This window comes from Augochlora pura, chromosome 10 (genome assembly GCF_028453695.1).
Source record: "Augochlora pura isolate Apur16 chromosome 10, APUR_v2.2.1, whole genome shotgun sequence".
NCBI lineage: Eukaryota > Metazoa > Arthropoda > Insecta > Hymenoptera > Halictidae > Augochlora > Augochlora pura.
Genome location: NC_135781.1, coordinates 33,870,788 through 33,885,360, shown reverse-complemented (window position 1 = coordinate 33,885,360; position 14,573 = coordinate 33,870,788). Strand labels below are relative to the sequence as shown.

At 47.6% G+C, this 14,573-nt stretch overlaps 1 protein-coding gene across 1 annotated transcript in view; it reads right to left on the bottom strand.

Annotated features, from left to right (window-relative positions):
* LOC144475823 (uncharacterized) overlaps positions 1–14,573 on the bottom strand; it is a 34,565-nt gene that overhangs the window by 4,444 nt on the left and 15,548 nt on the right. The window contains exon 2 of the mRNA XM_078192126.1: positions 392–672. Within this exon, the coding sequence (XP_078048252.1) occupies positions 392–672 (281 nt within the window). The remainder of the gene's footprint in view (positions 1–391; positions 673–14,573) is intronic.

The window sequence follows — 14,573 nt, the reverse complement described above, 5'->3', positions numbered from 1 at the left end:
GACCGCGTACAGACCTGTCGCTATTCAAATTAGAACAAGAGTGCTTGATTTATGGAAAGAAGTTGCGAAAATGACCGCGAGCCAAAAAGCGGTGGGAAGCCCACGGATTACGGAACACCGCGGGCACGAAACCAGGAAACCGGGCCCGTCCGGCGTAATAGAAAAAAAAAAACACTCGCAATTACGTTGGTGCGTGGCACATCGTAACAAATGCAAATTGCAGTCGCGACGGAAAGTAGGACTTTAAGCAGCTAGTAATGCACGCGTCGTGCACACGTGCGCGCGCGCGAGCGCGAGAGCCTCTTTGAAGCGGTCGCCCACTCTCTTTTACCTCGGGCACGGTTCAGCGATTAATTACGTATCGCGGTCAGGTCGGGCAATTGCGATTTACCTTTGAATATATGTCGTGCACATCCTTGAGATGCATCTTGAAGTGATTCTGGGCGACCCGGAGCTGGGTGCGCACCCTCTTCAGCGTCCTGTGCACGCTGTGCCGTTGCGGCATGTTCCTGATCTGAGTCGGCACCGGGTTGCCGCACGGCTGCTCCCACCGGTTCATCGTGATCGGGCTGGTTACGAGCTGGTTTCGAACGGGTGCGCACGACACCGTGTTCAGGCTCGAACTCAGGAAAAGCGCGAGACTCGTCAAAGTAACCGTCTGTGCCACCGAATCTGTAACACCGTCGCGAACAACACATGTCAGAAGAATACCCTTCCTGTAGGTTCGATTTCTTTCATCACTCTATCTTTTCTTTACGGGGGACACCAATCGAATCGTTAAGATCAGTCGAGCTTTTGTATACAGTATTTTATAAGCATTTACAGCTGAATTTTTTAGAGATAGAATTGTCTGAATTATTTTTGATAGTTATTTCTGAATCTATCTCTTAACGCCTTAGTTTGGTGACCCCTCCCCCTTGAAATATTCGCTAAAAATATTCTATGCGCCTCCGCTTGAAAACACAGTACTCTCTTCTAATATAGTACCATCTGCACTCATTGTAAAATATATAGCAATCCATTGATTTTATTTAGAATACTTTTAATGAGTCGAAATTCGACAAACACAAATCCTGTTAACACTTTAATTATCGGTAGCTTTCTAACCATTCTTTTAAAATCGAAGACTAGTTGAAAATTTCTTTAAAAATTGTTTTAACAATGTCTTCCATGATCCATTAAATTATTAAGATTGAAAGAGAATCATCAAGCTTCTCTCAGTCATTGAGAACAATATTAATAACGGAATTATATTCCGGTAAATAGGGTGTCAAAATTGTTTAAACGAATCCGTGGTGGCAAAAGGAAAAACGCCGCAAGTCGCATGTTTTCATTGCCGAGATATTCCTCGACAGTCGCGATGGTATAAATTATCGAAAACGTCGACTCGCGGCGTTTTTCTTTTTGAAACGTCCCGGGGTCTCGAACAATGAAACCCGAACCGTTCTACCGACGAGTAGAAACGAAAGCAAGGATATTTCGATGGATTAAGGGACGCCGGTTAAAAGGTTAATGACGCCGGGATCAGGAAACATATTGCGAATTGTTATTGCGAGAGAAGGTCGCATGCGCGGCTTCCTGTCGCGGCGCGCACGCGCGCGAGAGAGATTGTCGAAAAGGAAAGAGAGGAGCAGCAGCGCTCTTCCGACTTTCACAGTCGCGTATATACCTACATGGATACGTAGGTACCTACGGTCGGCACCTACGCGCCAATTTAACAGCGACCAATCGTCGCCCCCGCAGTAGGAAATGGGTTGCAAATCGGAGAATCAGGATTTATTGCGCAATTAAACGTCCTGGCTTACGACTTCCTTCGCAATTCCATACCTCGCGAACTCACCCCGAAGGCGTGCGCGAGCGAGCGCGCGCGCGCGGATCTCCTCGAGACGTTTTTTACGAGGCCAGACCCCCGCCGGTTAATAAATTTCACACGGGGCTTCATTATTGTACGATTTCGTGTAAACGTAACCGCGGCGACGTCGATTAAAATTGATTTATCCGTCGTATTACGACGGGGGCCAGCGCCTTTTTTTCCCGCCTCGAATAATTTATTCGGACGCGCGAATCGAAGAGAAAAAAAAAACAGATCCGCCCGATTATTTACAACGAGAAAGTAGGAAAAAGGTTACATTTTCTTGCGCGCTCTCGTACGCGCTAACGAACGAGAAAGATAGAAAGTCGGTTTCACCAATAATGTCAGCGTACAATGTACAACGAGTCACGACGTTGCACGGACTTTCAAACGCGCTGCTTGAAAAGTGCAAGTCGCGCCTCTCAAAATCGTCGCGCTCTTTTTCTCGATGCTGTGCCTTTGGAACGTCTGACTCTCCCTCTATTCGGACCTGTATTATAATTCTAATTCCTTGGTGCGATTTTCTCTTTGGCAAATTTTATGTTACGCGGTGTATCGAAAACGAGATGACAAAATTATTTAAAAGCTGTGAAAATCCAGTTGCTGGTTAAAATAATTAAGAGGAAAAATTTTTATTACCTCGAGAGAAGATAATCGATTGAAATCGTAAATATCATTGCCGAAAGAATTATTTTATATTAAGGTATACATATATCGACGTATACATATATGTCGACATTATAGAATTTGGAAGATGTATCTTGCATACAATGTACCGCACCCCTGCATCTGTTCGTCAGTCTACCACCAATTCAAGTCACACCGAATGAAAGTGTAAAGAAAAATGGCTGCGGGCAAAACATGTGTACACTACACGTTTAAAGACAGGATTATCGGTGTCACTTGTAAATTATGTTTCGCAACGAGCCGCGGTGTCTCTAAACAAACTATTAAAAAGGAACTGTAAAAGCACGGACATTCGGCTTTTGTACGGTTATGCGTGTTTGATTGCGCTTGACGGATTCTGCGGGGACTTACGACGACGAAGCGCAGGGTGTCCCGGGTTCCCCCCGCCGGGCCTCGGCCTCGGGTAATTAACACGCGTTAATTGCTCGTGCGTGCGTGTACATCCATCCGAGGTGGCGGTGCGTGTGTTCAGGCGCAACCTGTCACGGCGATTCGATACGATCGTTCGTGCAATTCGCACGTCAGTCACGCGTGAACGAATACAACGCGTCTTGGGCCGTGGAGAGACCGGCCGCAAGCAACAGGGCGCACGTGTAGAGCGGCGGCCGATGATGCGCGCACCGATCGCTTTGGCCCTACCCGATCACAATTAATGATTAATTGGACCCGTTCGACGCGGTTTCGGGTCAGCGGCCGTCGCCGCGGCGCAATAACTCTCCCGGCCAATTAAAATCCGAGAGTCCGCCGGATCTCGTCGGCCATTGTCAGCCGGCGAGAGAAGAATCGACCCTAAAACTGTCATACCATCGATATCTCACTGGGTCTCTGAATGCGAAAACCACGGCGTCGCGAATCCGAAGCTCACGGCGCGTTGCACCCCGACCGAGGCGGTTCTCTCGCGAGGCGCCGCGACAATAACTAATCTGTTCACAATGCGATCGAGCGGCCGGGTACGGGGGGCTTGTCAATTGTCACCCGACCATTGAAAATTGTTCCCGGCTCTCTCTCCCTCTCTCTCTCTCTCTCTAGATCGTCCAAGGAAAATCGAGAGCCGGTATTCAGACGTTAAACGCGCGCCTAACGAACGAACGCGCCACCAGCATTTAAATATGGACTCGGCTCGACGATAAGTCACGATTCGATTAGCCCGTTTGCCGAGAGACTGGAAGGAGCCTCTCTCGCACGTGTGTATCTTATCGTAAACTCACGCCTCCTCTTCTTCTCCCGGAATTGCTCGCTCCACCGGCGAGAGACCACGGCCCGCACCGCACAGCCTCGTCGTACACCACCGCGGATCGTATATATACGCGACCGGGCGCGTGGGCGTGCGTTAAAGGTGCACCCCATATTGTGCGCACTTTTAACGATCGCCCGCCGCCGCTTTCAACTGTAACAATTTGCATCGCTACTCAGCCCGTGTGTTTCTACGTTCCGCGATTTACGGTATCGCCCGTTTCGATACTCGAACGAGCGTATTTCAGGTGGAACGCTGCAATCACGGCGCGTCGCCACCCTCGATACGCTCCCCACACACTCACACCCTTTTCATCGATTCGTTATCCGCGGATGACGTTCAGGCGGCCACCGTCGCTTTCGACGCGTACGGCTGACAATTTTTCATCGGAATATCTAGGTTATATTTATCGCGATATATTCGAAGGGAAGATTATTAAAATTTTTAGAATGCAAGAGTTCGTGGCGTTAAAGAATTATTGAGTTTTATTTCTCATTTTTCGACCACTTTCCATATAGTTTTTAATTAAATTAAAAAGCGAAATTAGCTTGCATTTCTTAGCGAGAAATCAGAATACGAGAATTTTTGCACGGAATATTTGTGAACGATATTTGCAAGTAGGAAAACAAACTTGTGGCTATCGCTTCCTTCAACTCGATGTCAGAGTGGTATAACAAAGTGACATGATAAGTGCGGTGCAGTAATACCGCAATAAATTTCTCCAACAGAAGAAAAGATAACGTCAATAAGGAAATTTTCAGCTCGAGTAACACGTTTGCCAATAATCTTAGAAACAGAAGACAAAGATATATGCTACGTGTTATTATCATTGTCATTTCTTTCAAAGCAGGTTTTGCAAGTAAAATTGCATCGTTTAAAAGTTCGACTTGCTCCGTCACACCAATGCTGAATTAACTGTAATCTATCTAGACAATCGTTAAAAAAATCAGTCACCTAAAACTAAAGGAGCAAAAGATATAAAAGACATGAAAAGATATAAAATGTTTTCTGAGATATAGAGAAGAAGAAGATGAGTTCCCACAAAGAAGAAAATATGCAGTCAGTTGCATCCCGATGAAAAAGTGATCGTCCGCTCCGTCGAACAAGGTGTTCATCGCTCCACTTGTTGATCCACTTGTTGGTCAACTTGTTGGCCCAAGCTCGTTGGCCCACTTGTCGGCCGATTCGATCCACCGATTATTCCGTCATTGATCCTCTATTAATTAAACCAGCCGAAAATTCCTGTGGTTACACAGGAATCGGGCAAACGTTATCCCCCGTTTTCGGAGCGATACTTTCCCGATCAAGATTCCGTCCGAGAGAAAGAGAGAAAGAGAGAGAGAGAGGGAGAGACCCATGGACATTCGAATTTGTGAGCGCCGTTCGGAGGTTCTAATAACGGTGCTACAACACCCGGGCCCGGGGTACGTCCCGGTCCCAATGATCCGCATTCCGGGCAATGTCGTGTTCGGAAGATTGCTTACTCGGTCGTTTAATACGTATGTTCGACATCTACCGATCGGTTCTCAAAGTGGGATTGCCGCCATTCTCGCAACGGATTCCCCGGATGCCAGTAGTCGGGCTGATCGGTCGGCCCTCCGGTGATTTGGAGAAAAAGGGGGAGAGAGAGAGAAAGGGAGAGAGAGAGAGAGAGAGAGAGAGGGAGGGAGGGAGGAGGGTGGAGAATGGGCAGAGAGGCGCCTTTTTTTCCTCGCGGAGGAGAGGATGAAGATTGTTGGTTTTGCTATGGCCAGTACACCGCGGCGGTGGTGAATGCCCCGGGGCGGCAAAAGGCGGTTGCTGCTTTCTGAGAACGGGTCGGAGTTGGCCGCACCGGGAGCGGTGATTGCGTGGTGATTAGCCCTCCACCTTCGCCTCTTTCGACCGGCTCGTACCACCGAGAAAACGGAGAGCATCGGATCGATCCTCGACGAAAAGAACACGCCGTTGTCAATCGACCCCGCGCGACCTACGATCTCTTCACCCTTCGCAGTCGTGTCTCTAATACTCTTACCCACCACAGCTCTATTCTCTTTCTCTCCGCGTTGCTTTAAAATATATTATTGCATTGCATATACCTAACCTTGGAAACCGAATTACTAATTGTCTTTTTCTCCCTTAATCTTTCATATTATATATTACTTACATTTCTAACATCTCGTACAATTTTTACTGCTCTTCGACTGCCTTTTATAAACAATAATTATCAACGACGTATCTCGCGTAACAAGCAAACTGCAGACGTTGTGCATTCGTGGCATAAGTAAATAAATAGATTACGAGAATAATAACGTATAATAAACATGTGGAAATTGATGAATAAATGAGGACGACGGCAGACGTCGCCGAGCGTACAGTTACGAAAATGCTTATTAATTATTTTGCATTTTATTTATTATTTCATTCGTGTCTTTGCACTGTGATTTATTCGTCAGTCGCGTTGACCAGCGTTTCCGTTTCCCTCAACAATTTTCCCAGGAAAACCAGACGATTCTTATTACTTCCAGCGCGCGCGCGCGCGTGTTTACGTTTAATATTATTCCTAGAATTTGATAAGCGAGGTCTTGTCCGAGGTTTAATGTCGCGTCGACTCGGTCATTAGTGTCCGGATTCCGCAATAGTTGTTTACACTGAATCGATGAGATTCGTGTCGGTTAGATAGCCGATGTTTTTCACGTGCTTCGGACATGTTGGGGCAGTCTCTGGCTTTTCGCGTTCACATCTGCGTGTGAGAATCGAACTTGCTGTGGAGAGAATGTTTCGATATAGAGCAAACGAATGGAATACGTAATTAGCGAGCTATTGAAATTTTGACGAGGATTTTGTTCCTTTGCTCTAACGCAATAAATCTGATCATTTTCAACCTGAGGGTCAACCTCTTGTACTATATATCTACTAAATCTTGAATCCCCCGTTATCGAAATCTGGGAATGAAAGTAATCAAGGACACTTGGGACGCTAGAATCATCTTATTACATTACGGATATTTCGACGTTACTTTGAAAGGCGTAATAGTGCAAGGGGTTATTTCCCTTAGTAAATCAAATTTCCTGGGCGCGCGCGCAGTTTCTATACGTTTGAACGATGCCCGGAGGTGGAAAATGGGACGCAGCTCGGCGCATTTCCTTCCACCTTTCCTGTTTTCCATCGTTACCTACACAGAGAGAGACCACGCGGAGACTCTGTCGCGTCCGTACACCTCCGGTGTACCATGCTCATCCGCACCTACGCCGCGAGAGCAGCACCGCTTGCAGCAAGCGAACGCGCACGGTGGGCACCATAGAAAGAGGCAGATTATGCGTGGCACGCAACATTTAATACAATACGCACGCGAGAGAGGGGTCGGGCGAGAATAGTTTGCAGAGGCGTCGAGAGCTTTCTCCTCACGGCGATATGATAACGCGTAGCCATTAACCTTTATCATCGACGGAGAGAGAGAGAGACGGTGTTGTGTCCCGGCGTGGCCCAATAACCGGCGAGCTCCATTTCACCGCGCGCGGCGCACGCGGGCGCAGGCGAACGGCACCGCCGCCGCCGCCGTCGACGAGCAGAGCCGGCTAAATTCTGTTTCGCGCCGGCCTTTCTAAAGATCGCAAGGCGCGTGCTCGCGCTCCTAACGAGAAAGGCGAATCGGGTCAACCCGGCTTCGCGAATGATGTCTCCGCCAATGGGACCTGACGTCACGGATTCGCCAGACAGATTAGCGGGGCGCGCGAGAGTGCGCGCGCGCGCGCGAGCCCGCACGCATTTGCATTTTGTCTGGCGGGGTCTCTAGGCTTGTCGGATATTCCCTGTCCAAGAGGACGACCCCACCCATAAACAGCCGCGATACGCCGAGGGATTTTAACTCGGCAGGGTTGCGCGTTAACCTCCATCCTTTGCCATCTACCCGGCAATTCAGAGCCGAGAGCTGTACGCGCCTAGCTCCTTTTGTTCCTGCTTCTCTTCCTCTTCCTCCTTCTCTCTGCCGGCGGTGCTGTGCTGCTCCTCCCGTTCGTTCGTCATCGTCATCGTCATTCTCTCTCCTCCTTCTCTCTCTCTCTCTCTCTCTCTGAGCGTGTTTGTTCGTTTTCGTCGCCTCCCGTAGCCTACCTGCTACACCGTCGTCGTGTTCCCGCGTAGTCCAAGGTATACCTCCCTTGCCACCCCCGCCTCCTCCTCCGACACTGCGCTCGGCTCTCCTTTGCCTCCGTCTCTCTCTCTTTCTCTTCTCTCTTCCGCTGGAGCTCTCGCACTCTTTCTCTCCGTTGCTCTCGATCTCGGTCTCTCGATCTCGCCTCTCCCGATGTCTCTCGCGGCGAGCGTTACCGCGCGGGGACACCACACCGTTCCCCGCGTGCACGTACGTGCGAGAGCCGGCTAAAGGTGGTTTACGGTATTACGACGATATGGATCACTGATGTCATACTGACGTCATCTATCGTTTATATCCAGAGGTGACAGCCTACCGTTGGCATCGGTGCAAGAGTTGATCGGGAACGACGTTTCACGACCGCATCGCGGCAAGAAAGGAGGAGGGGTAACGGGGCGCTGGAATGCACGAGATCGGCTACTACGGCGTTCAATGTCATCGTCGATTACATTATCTCGGATCCTCGGCCGACGATAGGGCCGCACACGCGCGCGCACACGTGCGCAGGAAAGCACTCGCGCGGAGGCCGATTCTATGTGCGTGAATCGCGGTCGATGGTATCGTGATTCTTTCGCGTTCCCTCTCCTCCCTCTCTCTCTCTCTCTCTCTCTCTCTCTCTCGCGCTCTCTTTCTCTGTCTCATCTTTCTCTCTCCGTCTCGTCTCTCTTTCTCTCGTCGGTCTCTCTTTCCCCCCGTTTCCCCGCGCTGCCTCCTTTCTTTCACGAACGATTGCACGACCGCCTGTCTTCTCCCCTTTTTCCATTGAATGATTGCGCGATTGCTCGGCGTTTCGCCAGATCGAGCAACCTATAGCAACCACACGAAATCATCAATGTACGCTCGTTCTCGATGCGACGGCCTCTCCCGTTCTTCAGGAGAAAGCTCCACTCCGATCCCCGATCCGTGTATTGTTCGACATATGATAGGTCGCTCGGCGAAACCCGTGTGTATATATACCGGGCTGCTCTCGACCGTCTAATATTTTCAGGGGTGATCTCTGCGAGCCGAGTTAACCGGACGGGAACAAACTGCGCCAGCACGCGGATACTAAACATTTTAACGTTGACTTTGCCGAGGTTCGAAAGAAGCCACCGACACAAATTGTCTCGTGAGAATTACGAGATAAAATTTAGTTGGATATTTCACTACTTTTGTAGTAATGTCTACCTGTGGAGATATTGTCTACCTATCGATCTATAGTCAATTCAAACGATTTTTATTGATAGCTACTTTACGATACCAATAATTATGAAATAAAAAAATGCAAAACCAGTGGTGGTAGATTCAGCGTTAATAAACCACAAGAATAAACAAATGAGCTATCTTAAAACCAACCGTGTCTTCCATATTTTAATTAACCACGTTCGATCAGAGTTCCGCGCTAATGAACCCATGAATCCTATGACACCATAGGATGCGCTTTTCTCGCCCGAATCGTGCGTTCGGCATAAAAGTAGAAACGGTAAGCGATGATCAGACGCGTCGAATTTCGATCTCGGAAGTCGATTACTTCAACGATGGAAAATTTGTCGAGGAAAAAATCCTGCGTTTCTTCGCCGATTTCGTTTTCGTTCGGAGAATCATACCCGATCTGAAATCGTAAGATGACCTCGAAGGTCGAGAAAAAGGAAATCGAAACGGAAAAACTCGGTCAGTTTTCTTGCGCTTTCGCGCGAAGGACCCGCCCGTGAATATTCATGAGGAGGCCGATGAGTGCATCGCGGACATTACGCGCGCAAGAAAAGTAGATTATGCAAAACGATTGTGAAATTGCGGTGGCAAGTCGGTGCACTTAAAACAGAATAAAAGGAGCATTGTGATTAATGGTCGATAATATACATAATTCATCGCGCGCATTCTTGTCAGTCTAGTTCTTAGCGGCGACAGATCTTTCTCGGAACATTTCGAGAAAGAGAGGCAAAGAGAAAAAGAAACAGAAAGAGAGAGAGAGAGAGATGCTGCTATCTTTCACTCCCGCGCCTCTCCATTCACGCTTTTATCTCGCGCGCTATCAGCAGCTCCGCGGTTTCGGCGGAGGGCAGCGACGTCTCCGGCGGATTTTTCTCATACTTCCGTTCGGTTATTAGACGCGCAGCGATCGCGCAGCACAATGGACACAGAAAGCTGGTCGTTTCGTATCGCCGCGACGAAGGGTAATTTGCTGTTTGTCCGCGCGCGCGTTCGATTTCGCTACGCGTCTTTACGACCTACGCCGTAAAGTCCCATTCACACCAGCCGCCGTGGAGGATCCCTTCCTCGTCGCGCGCGCGCGCGCGGACCGTTCGCGAACGATTATTGCGTAATATAAACAGAACGACGATATTTGACCGGATGAGGATTTATTCTCGTTCTCGAGGACAACGTCCACGGAATGCACGTGGAAGAAAACTTGACCCAAATAGACTTGTGTTTCCTAACCCCGATCTTGCTCGGCGATGGACTGCGGATGCGCGCTTCGCGGATTTCTTGCCGAAGGACGCTTCGAAATTAAACTTTCATTGATCGGTTAATAGCTGAAATTTCGCTTTTCGAAATAAACTCAGTAATCTCTTACTGTAACACCTATATTATGTATAACACCTATGCAACAATATAAAAAAATATTGTAAAATAATCCTCGTCCCCCGCGTAATGGGAAAGCGTTAATTCTTTTTTTAAATCGTATCCGCAACGTGTTTCAATGTCGACGACTAGGGTCGAAGGTTTCGCGCGATCAAAGGGAACGGCTCGAAACGCGAAAATCGTAAAATTGCTAAGCGAGCGTCGCATTAAAGGGAGCAACGATTTTTCCGTGACTAACTGCGGGCGGTCCCTTCGTTCTTGCCGTGAACATAAAATCGTGCCCTCGCGCCGCAGACCCTTCACGAGAAAGATCGGACGTGCATATACAGAGATGTCAGCGGGGCTTTCGGATGGCGGTGGGTGCGTGCACCACGCCTCGACGTCCCTTTAGGATCTTTACGATTTCCATGCATTGTCGAACATGCCTGGTCGGTAAAGACCTCGACCCCGGGGGTCATAAAGTCGGTCGACTGTGTCACGAGGTGTCGTCGCGTCGACGCGCCTATTTGCTCGGTTTGCTAATCGAAAAATGATGGACGGATTGGACGGTCGTCTCTGATCGAATAATTTCAGTTTCTTCTAAAAATCGAGGGTTTTATAAATCAGCATAAGATTCTGATTTTTCTTAACATATTGGATAGGATGACTTGTCCAATGGATAGGATGACTTGTCCACTGGATAGACGCTCGAGCAGCTCGAGTGTTAAAAAGCTATTCAGGATGACAGTATCGCAACCGAGCTGATTTTTCGAATTGATGTCTGCGGCAGCTCGCAGGCGTAGACGCATGAGGCATAGGATTAAAATGTCTCGCAGAGGTTAAGTAAAAGTTACGTCGTCGCGAGATTAACGCCTCGGTCCTTGACAATAATGTAAATCCCTCGTGATGGACGGCGCGAGCGCTGAATGCTGGGCTACCAGGGTTTAGAGTTGTCTAAACACGATTCTAGGCGAGCGAAATGATTTTTGTTCCTGTACCTGCTCCCTCTACGTCGTTCTAACTCCACGTACCATTCTAATATATCTAAAATGCGTATAATACATTTAACGTGATAAATAAATAATAATTATAATTATAAGGTTTATGATACCTTAATTATTACGCTAATTATAATTATAAGGTTTATGATACCACAATTATTACAATAATTGTTATTATAAGGTTTATAATAGCAAAAATATATTATATGCTTTTTAACTATATTATAATTCTGAATTTATACATCAACACGAATCACATGTATTCTAACCTCTTTTTTAGATAATTTTAATGAACAGTCTTTTCTAAAATTATTAAATTTTACCGCAGCTGAGGCGACGTATGTACGCAGAAATTGAAACGCGATCGAGCCGTGAGCACGTGGTATCGCGTGTGTATACGTGACCGGTCCGGCGCGGCAGCGCTATCCGTGGCAAAACGTTCGTGTGATTCGTGCGTGCCTCTCGTCGCCGAGACGGTGGCCGTTTCTCCGTTGCGTCGATCATTGAACCGACTTTGCAACAATCGTATTGAATCAAAGTTGTCGGTGGTCAGGCACAAACTCGCTCGCTCCACCCACGAACCGTGACCGAGAGAGAGAGAGAGGCCTTCGGATGCGTGGCCATTGTGCTTTTTACTTCTCCTCCCCGCTCTCCTCTGCCCAGTCTTATCGCGAACGCCGCGCGGTTTCGATCGGCGAACCGATCCGGGAGATGATCGAGAAACGCTACACGATTCGCCAAAGTAACCAACGGGTTCTGTACAGATGCGTATCTTGGTAATGAATTAATGTAAACCCGCCCGGAAGAGGTTGGATCGAATTTTATCGGAGAACAATGATCGATTCTCTCGTCTTCATCAAATCGATCTATCTGGATTTAGAATGATTAAATATCTGACTATCTGCAACGGAACATTGGGGAAGTGTAGATTGTAGGTTTATATTGTTTATAAGATTAAGATCTATTTAATAAAAAAATCGTGAGGATTTCTCTAAAAACTCACCTTTTTTTTAAAAAAAATAACATTTTTCGAAATCGAGCTAAACGACTTTAAATATTTTTCTAAAATTTTGTTATGTTAATGCGGTATAAAAAAATTTGTATTTTTCTGTAAAAGGTTAAGATCTGAAGCGGGGAGTCCGGCGGTCCGGTATAAGTCGCGCGGCGAGGCGTTCGTATCGGTTGGATAATTAAAACGCAGGCGTTAGATATTCGCGATAGTTTGTCGCATAATACGTAATAAAGTACCCGCGCAGTGCCCGCGGTACCGGCACGCATATATCACTGGAACCAGTAACGATTCAAAGGACATGCGCGCGATTCCATGCAAAAAAGAAATTGCTTTCCGCGTCGTTTCGTACTTGAAAAAAACCCCGGTTACGATTTCTACCGCCACGGTTCATTAATTGCCCTAGTTGCCGAAGCGTGGACATTTTTCTCGGTGGGAATGCTAAACGCGCAGATCTCGCGGATCGAGATCTTACGGCGGGCAAAATCGTGGCCTGTGCTCGCCGCTGCCGAGAGGTATAGTATACGCACCGGTGCCCGGGTTTCTTTCCGGGCTTTTCCGCCGTCGATCGAGGTGAATTATAACAAAGTCGGCCGCGGTCTCTTGTACTTTGACATGAATGAACGGATCCCGCGCCGGTTCCCCGAAGGCAAGAGAACAGCAATCACAGGCGGACAGGTGGCGAGAGGATCGTATAGATGGTAGTAGCTTATCTCTGCCGACGGTCGTACGACCATTCCTTATTGCACGTTTCGTAATTGGCCCGACTTCAGAATCAATATACCCCGGGCTATCGGTTCAGGATCGCCGTTGATGGTACCCTCAAACTCTCGACCAATTATCGGTCGCCGCTAAAGGACCACAAACTGCGCTCTGCACCGCTAGAAGACGCGCTCAAAGGTTATGGCCGCGACCGTCGGTACTTTACATGCGCGATAATTTGCGACAGACGCCGCTACCCGCGGCAATTATTAACTCTCCGAAATAATGCCGCAATTGACTCGACGGTGGTTTACGTACTGCCTTTGCAGCAAGTCCTGCCGATCCATGATATTTTATAAACTCGTTTATGAAAACGGATGCTCGGAGAAGAGTCGGGAAATTAGAATTTTGCACTCTGACGACTCTGTGGTACTACTGAAATTGTTATATCACGCTCAAAGGTAATTTTTATATTATTATAGAATATTCGTTATTAATGATTATTAATATGAACTCGGAAAAATTATTTTAAATCTACAGTTAAAGCTTGCAAAGGATCAAACATGTGATTCTGACCTAACCAAGTCCCTTCATATATTTATCAATTTTATTTTTCTCGATACCTAAATATACTATTTAACAGTATTTTACAAAAAAATATATCTCGAAAAAGTGACAACTGCAACTCTATTTCGTACATGAAATGACTCTTCCCCGGTCATCCCTTAAGCTTTTCGACAAGCATCGCAGGTTCAACGCTCGAATAATTCCGAGCCCGGAGACCCGTTCGCGAGCACGGACTCGCGATCGAGAAAAAAAAATAACTAAGAGGATCACGTTCTACGAACGACGGACGCGCTAGTTTACGGAAGTAAGAGCATTTCCACGGGTTGTACGGTCGAGATTCGCTCGGGGGCCCCCTGTTACCGTCATCGTAGGTGGTGGTGGGACGGAAGAGCGTGAGCGCGCGCGCGCACCGTGCATCGCGAGGCCTCGTAAAACTCGATTTGCCCCGCGCGCAGCGTATAATTTAAACATTGCCTTATTCCGCGATATACCACCCGCGCTCTGAACTTTTGTAACGCGCGGTGGCATAGATCAGAAACGGATTCGACAAGCTGAATTGCGAGGATATTGGGCCGTGGCAATTATAATGACTGCGAGAGATAAATTGTTAAGGAGCCCCGTGTAGCGAGAGAGCGACTCGCGGAACCTGATTAGATAAATGTTGTCCCGCTACCTCGGCGTTTCTTGTGCGGCTTTGGTAATTGAGGGATTTGTTAACGTATCTATATCAATTAACGGTGTTTGTATAAGCGATTAGTTTTAATCTATGACGCGTAAACTACGCTCCATGCAATGTGTGTTTCCTCGGCCGGGAAATGCTGTTCGAAATTTAGAAATAGCGTAGAATT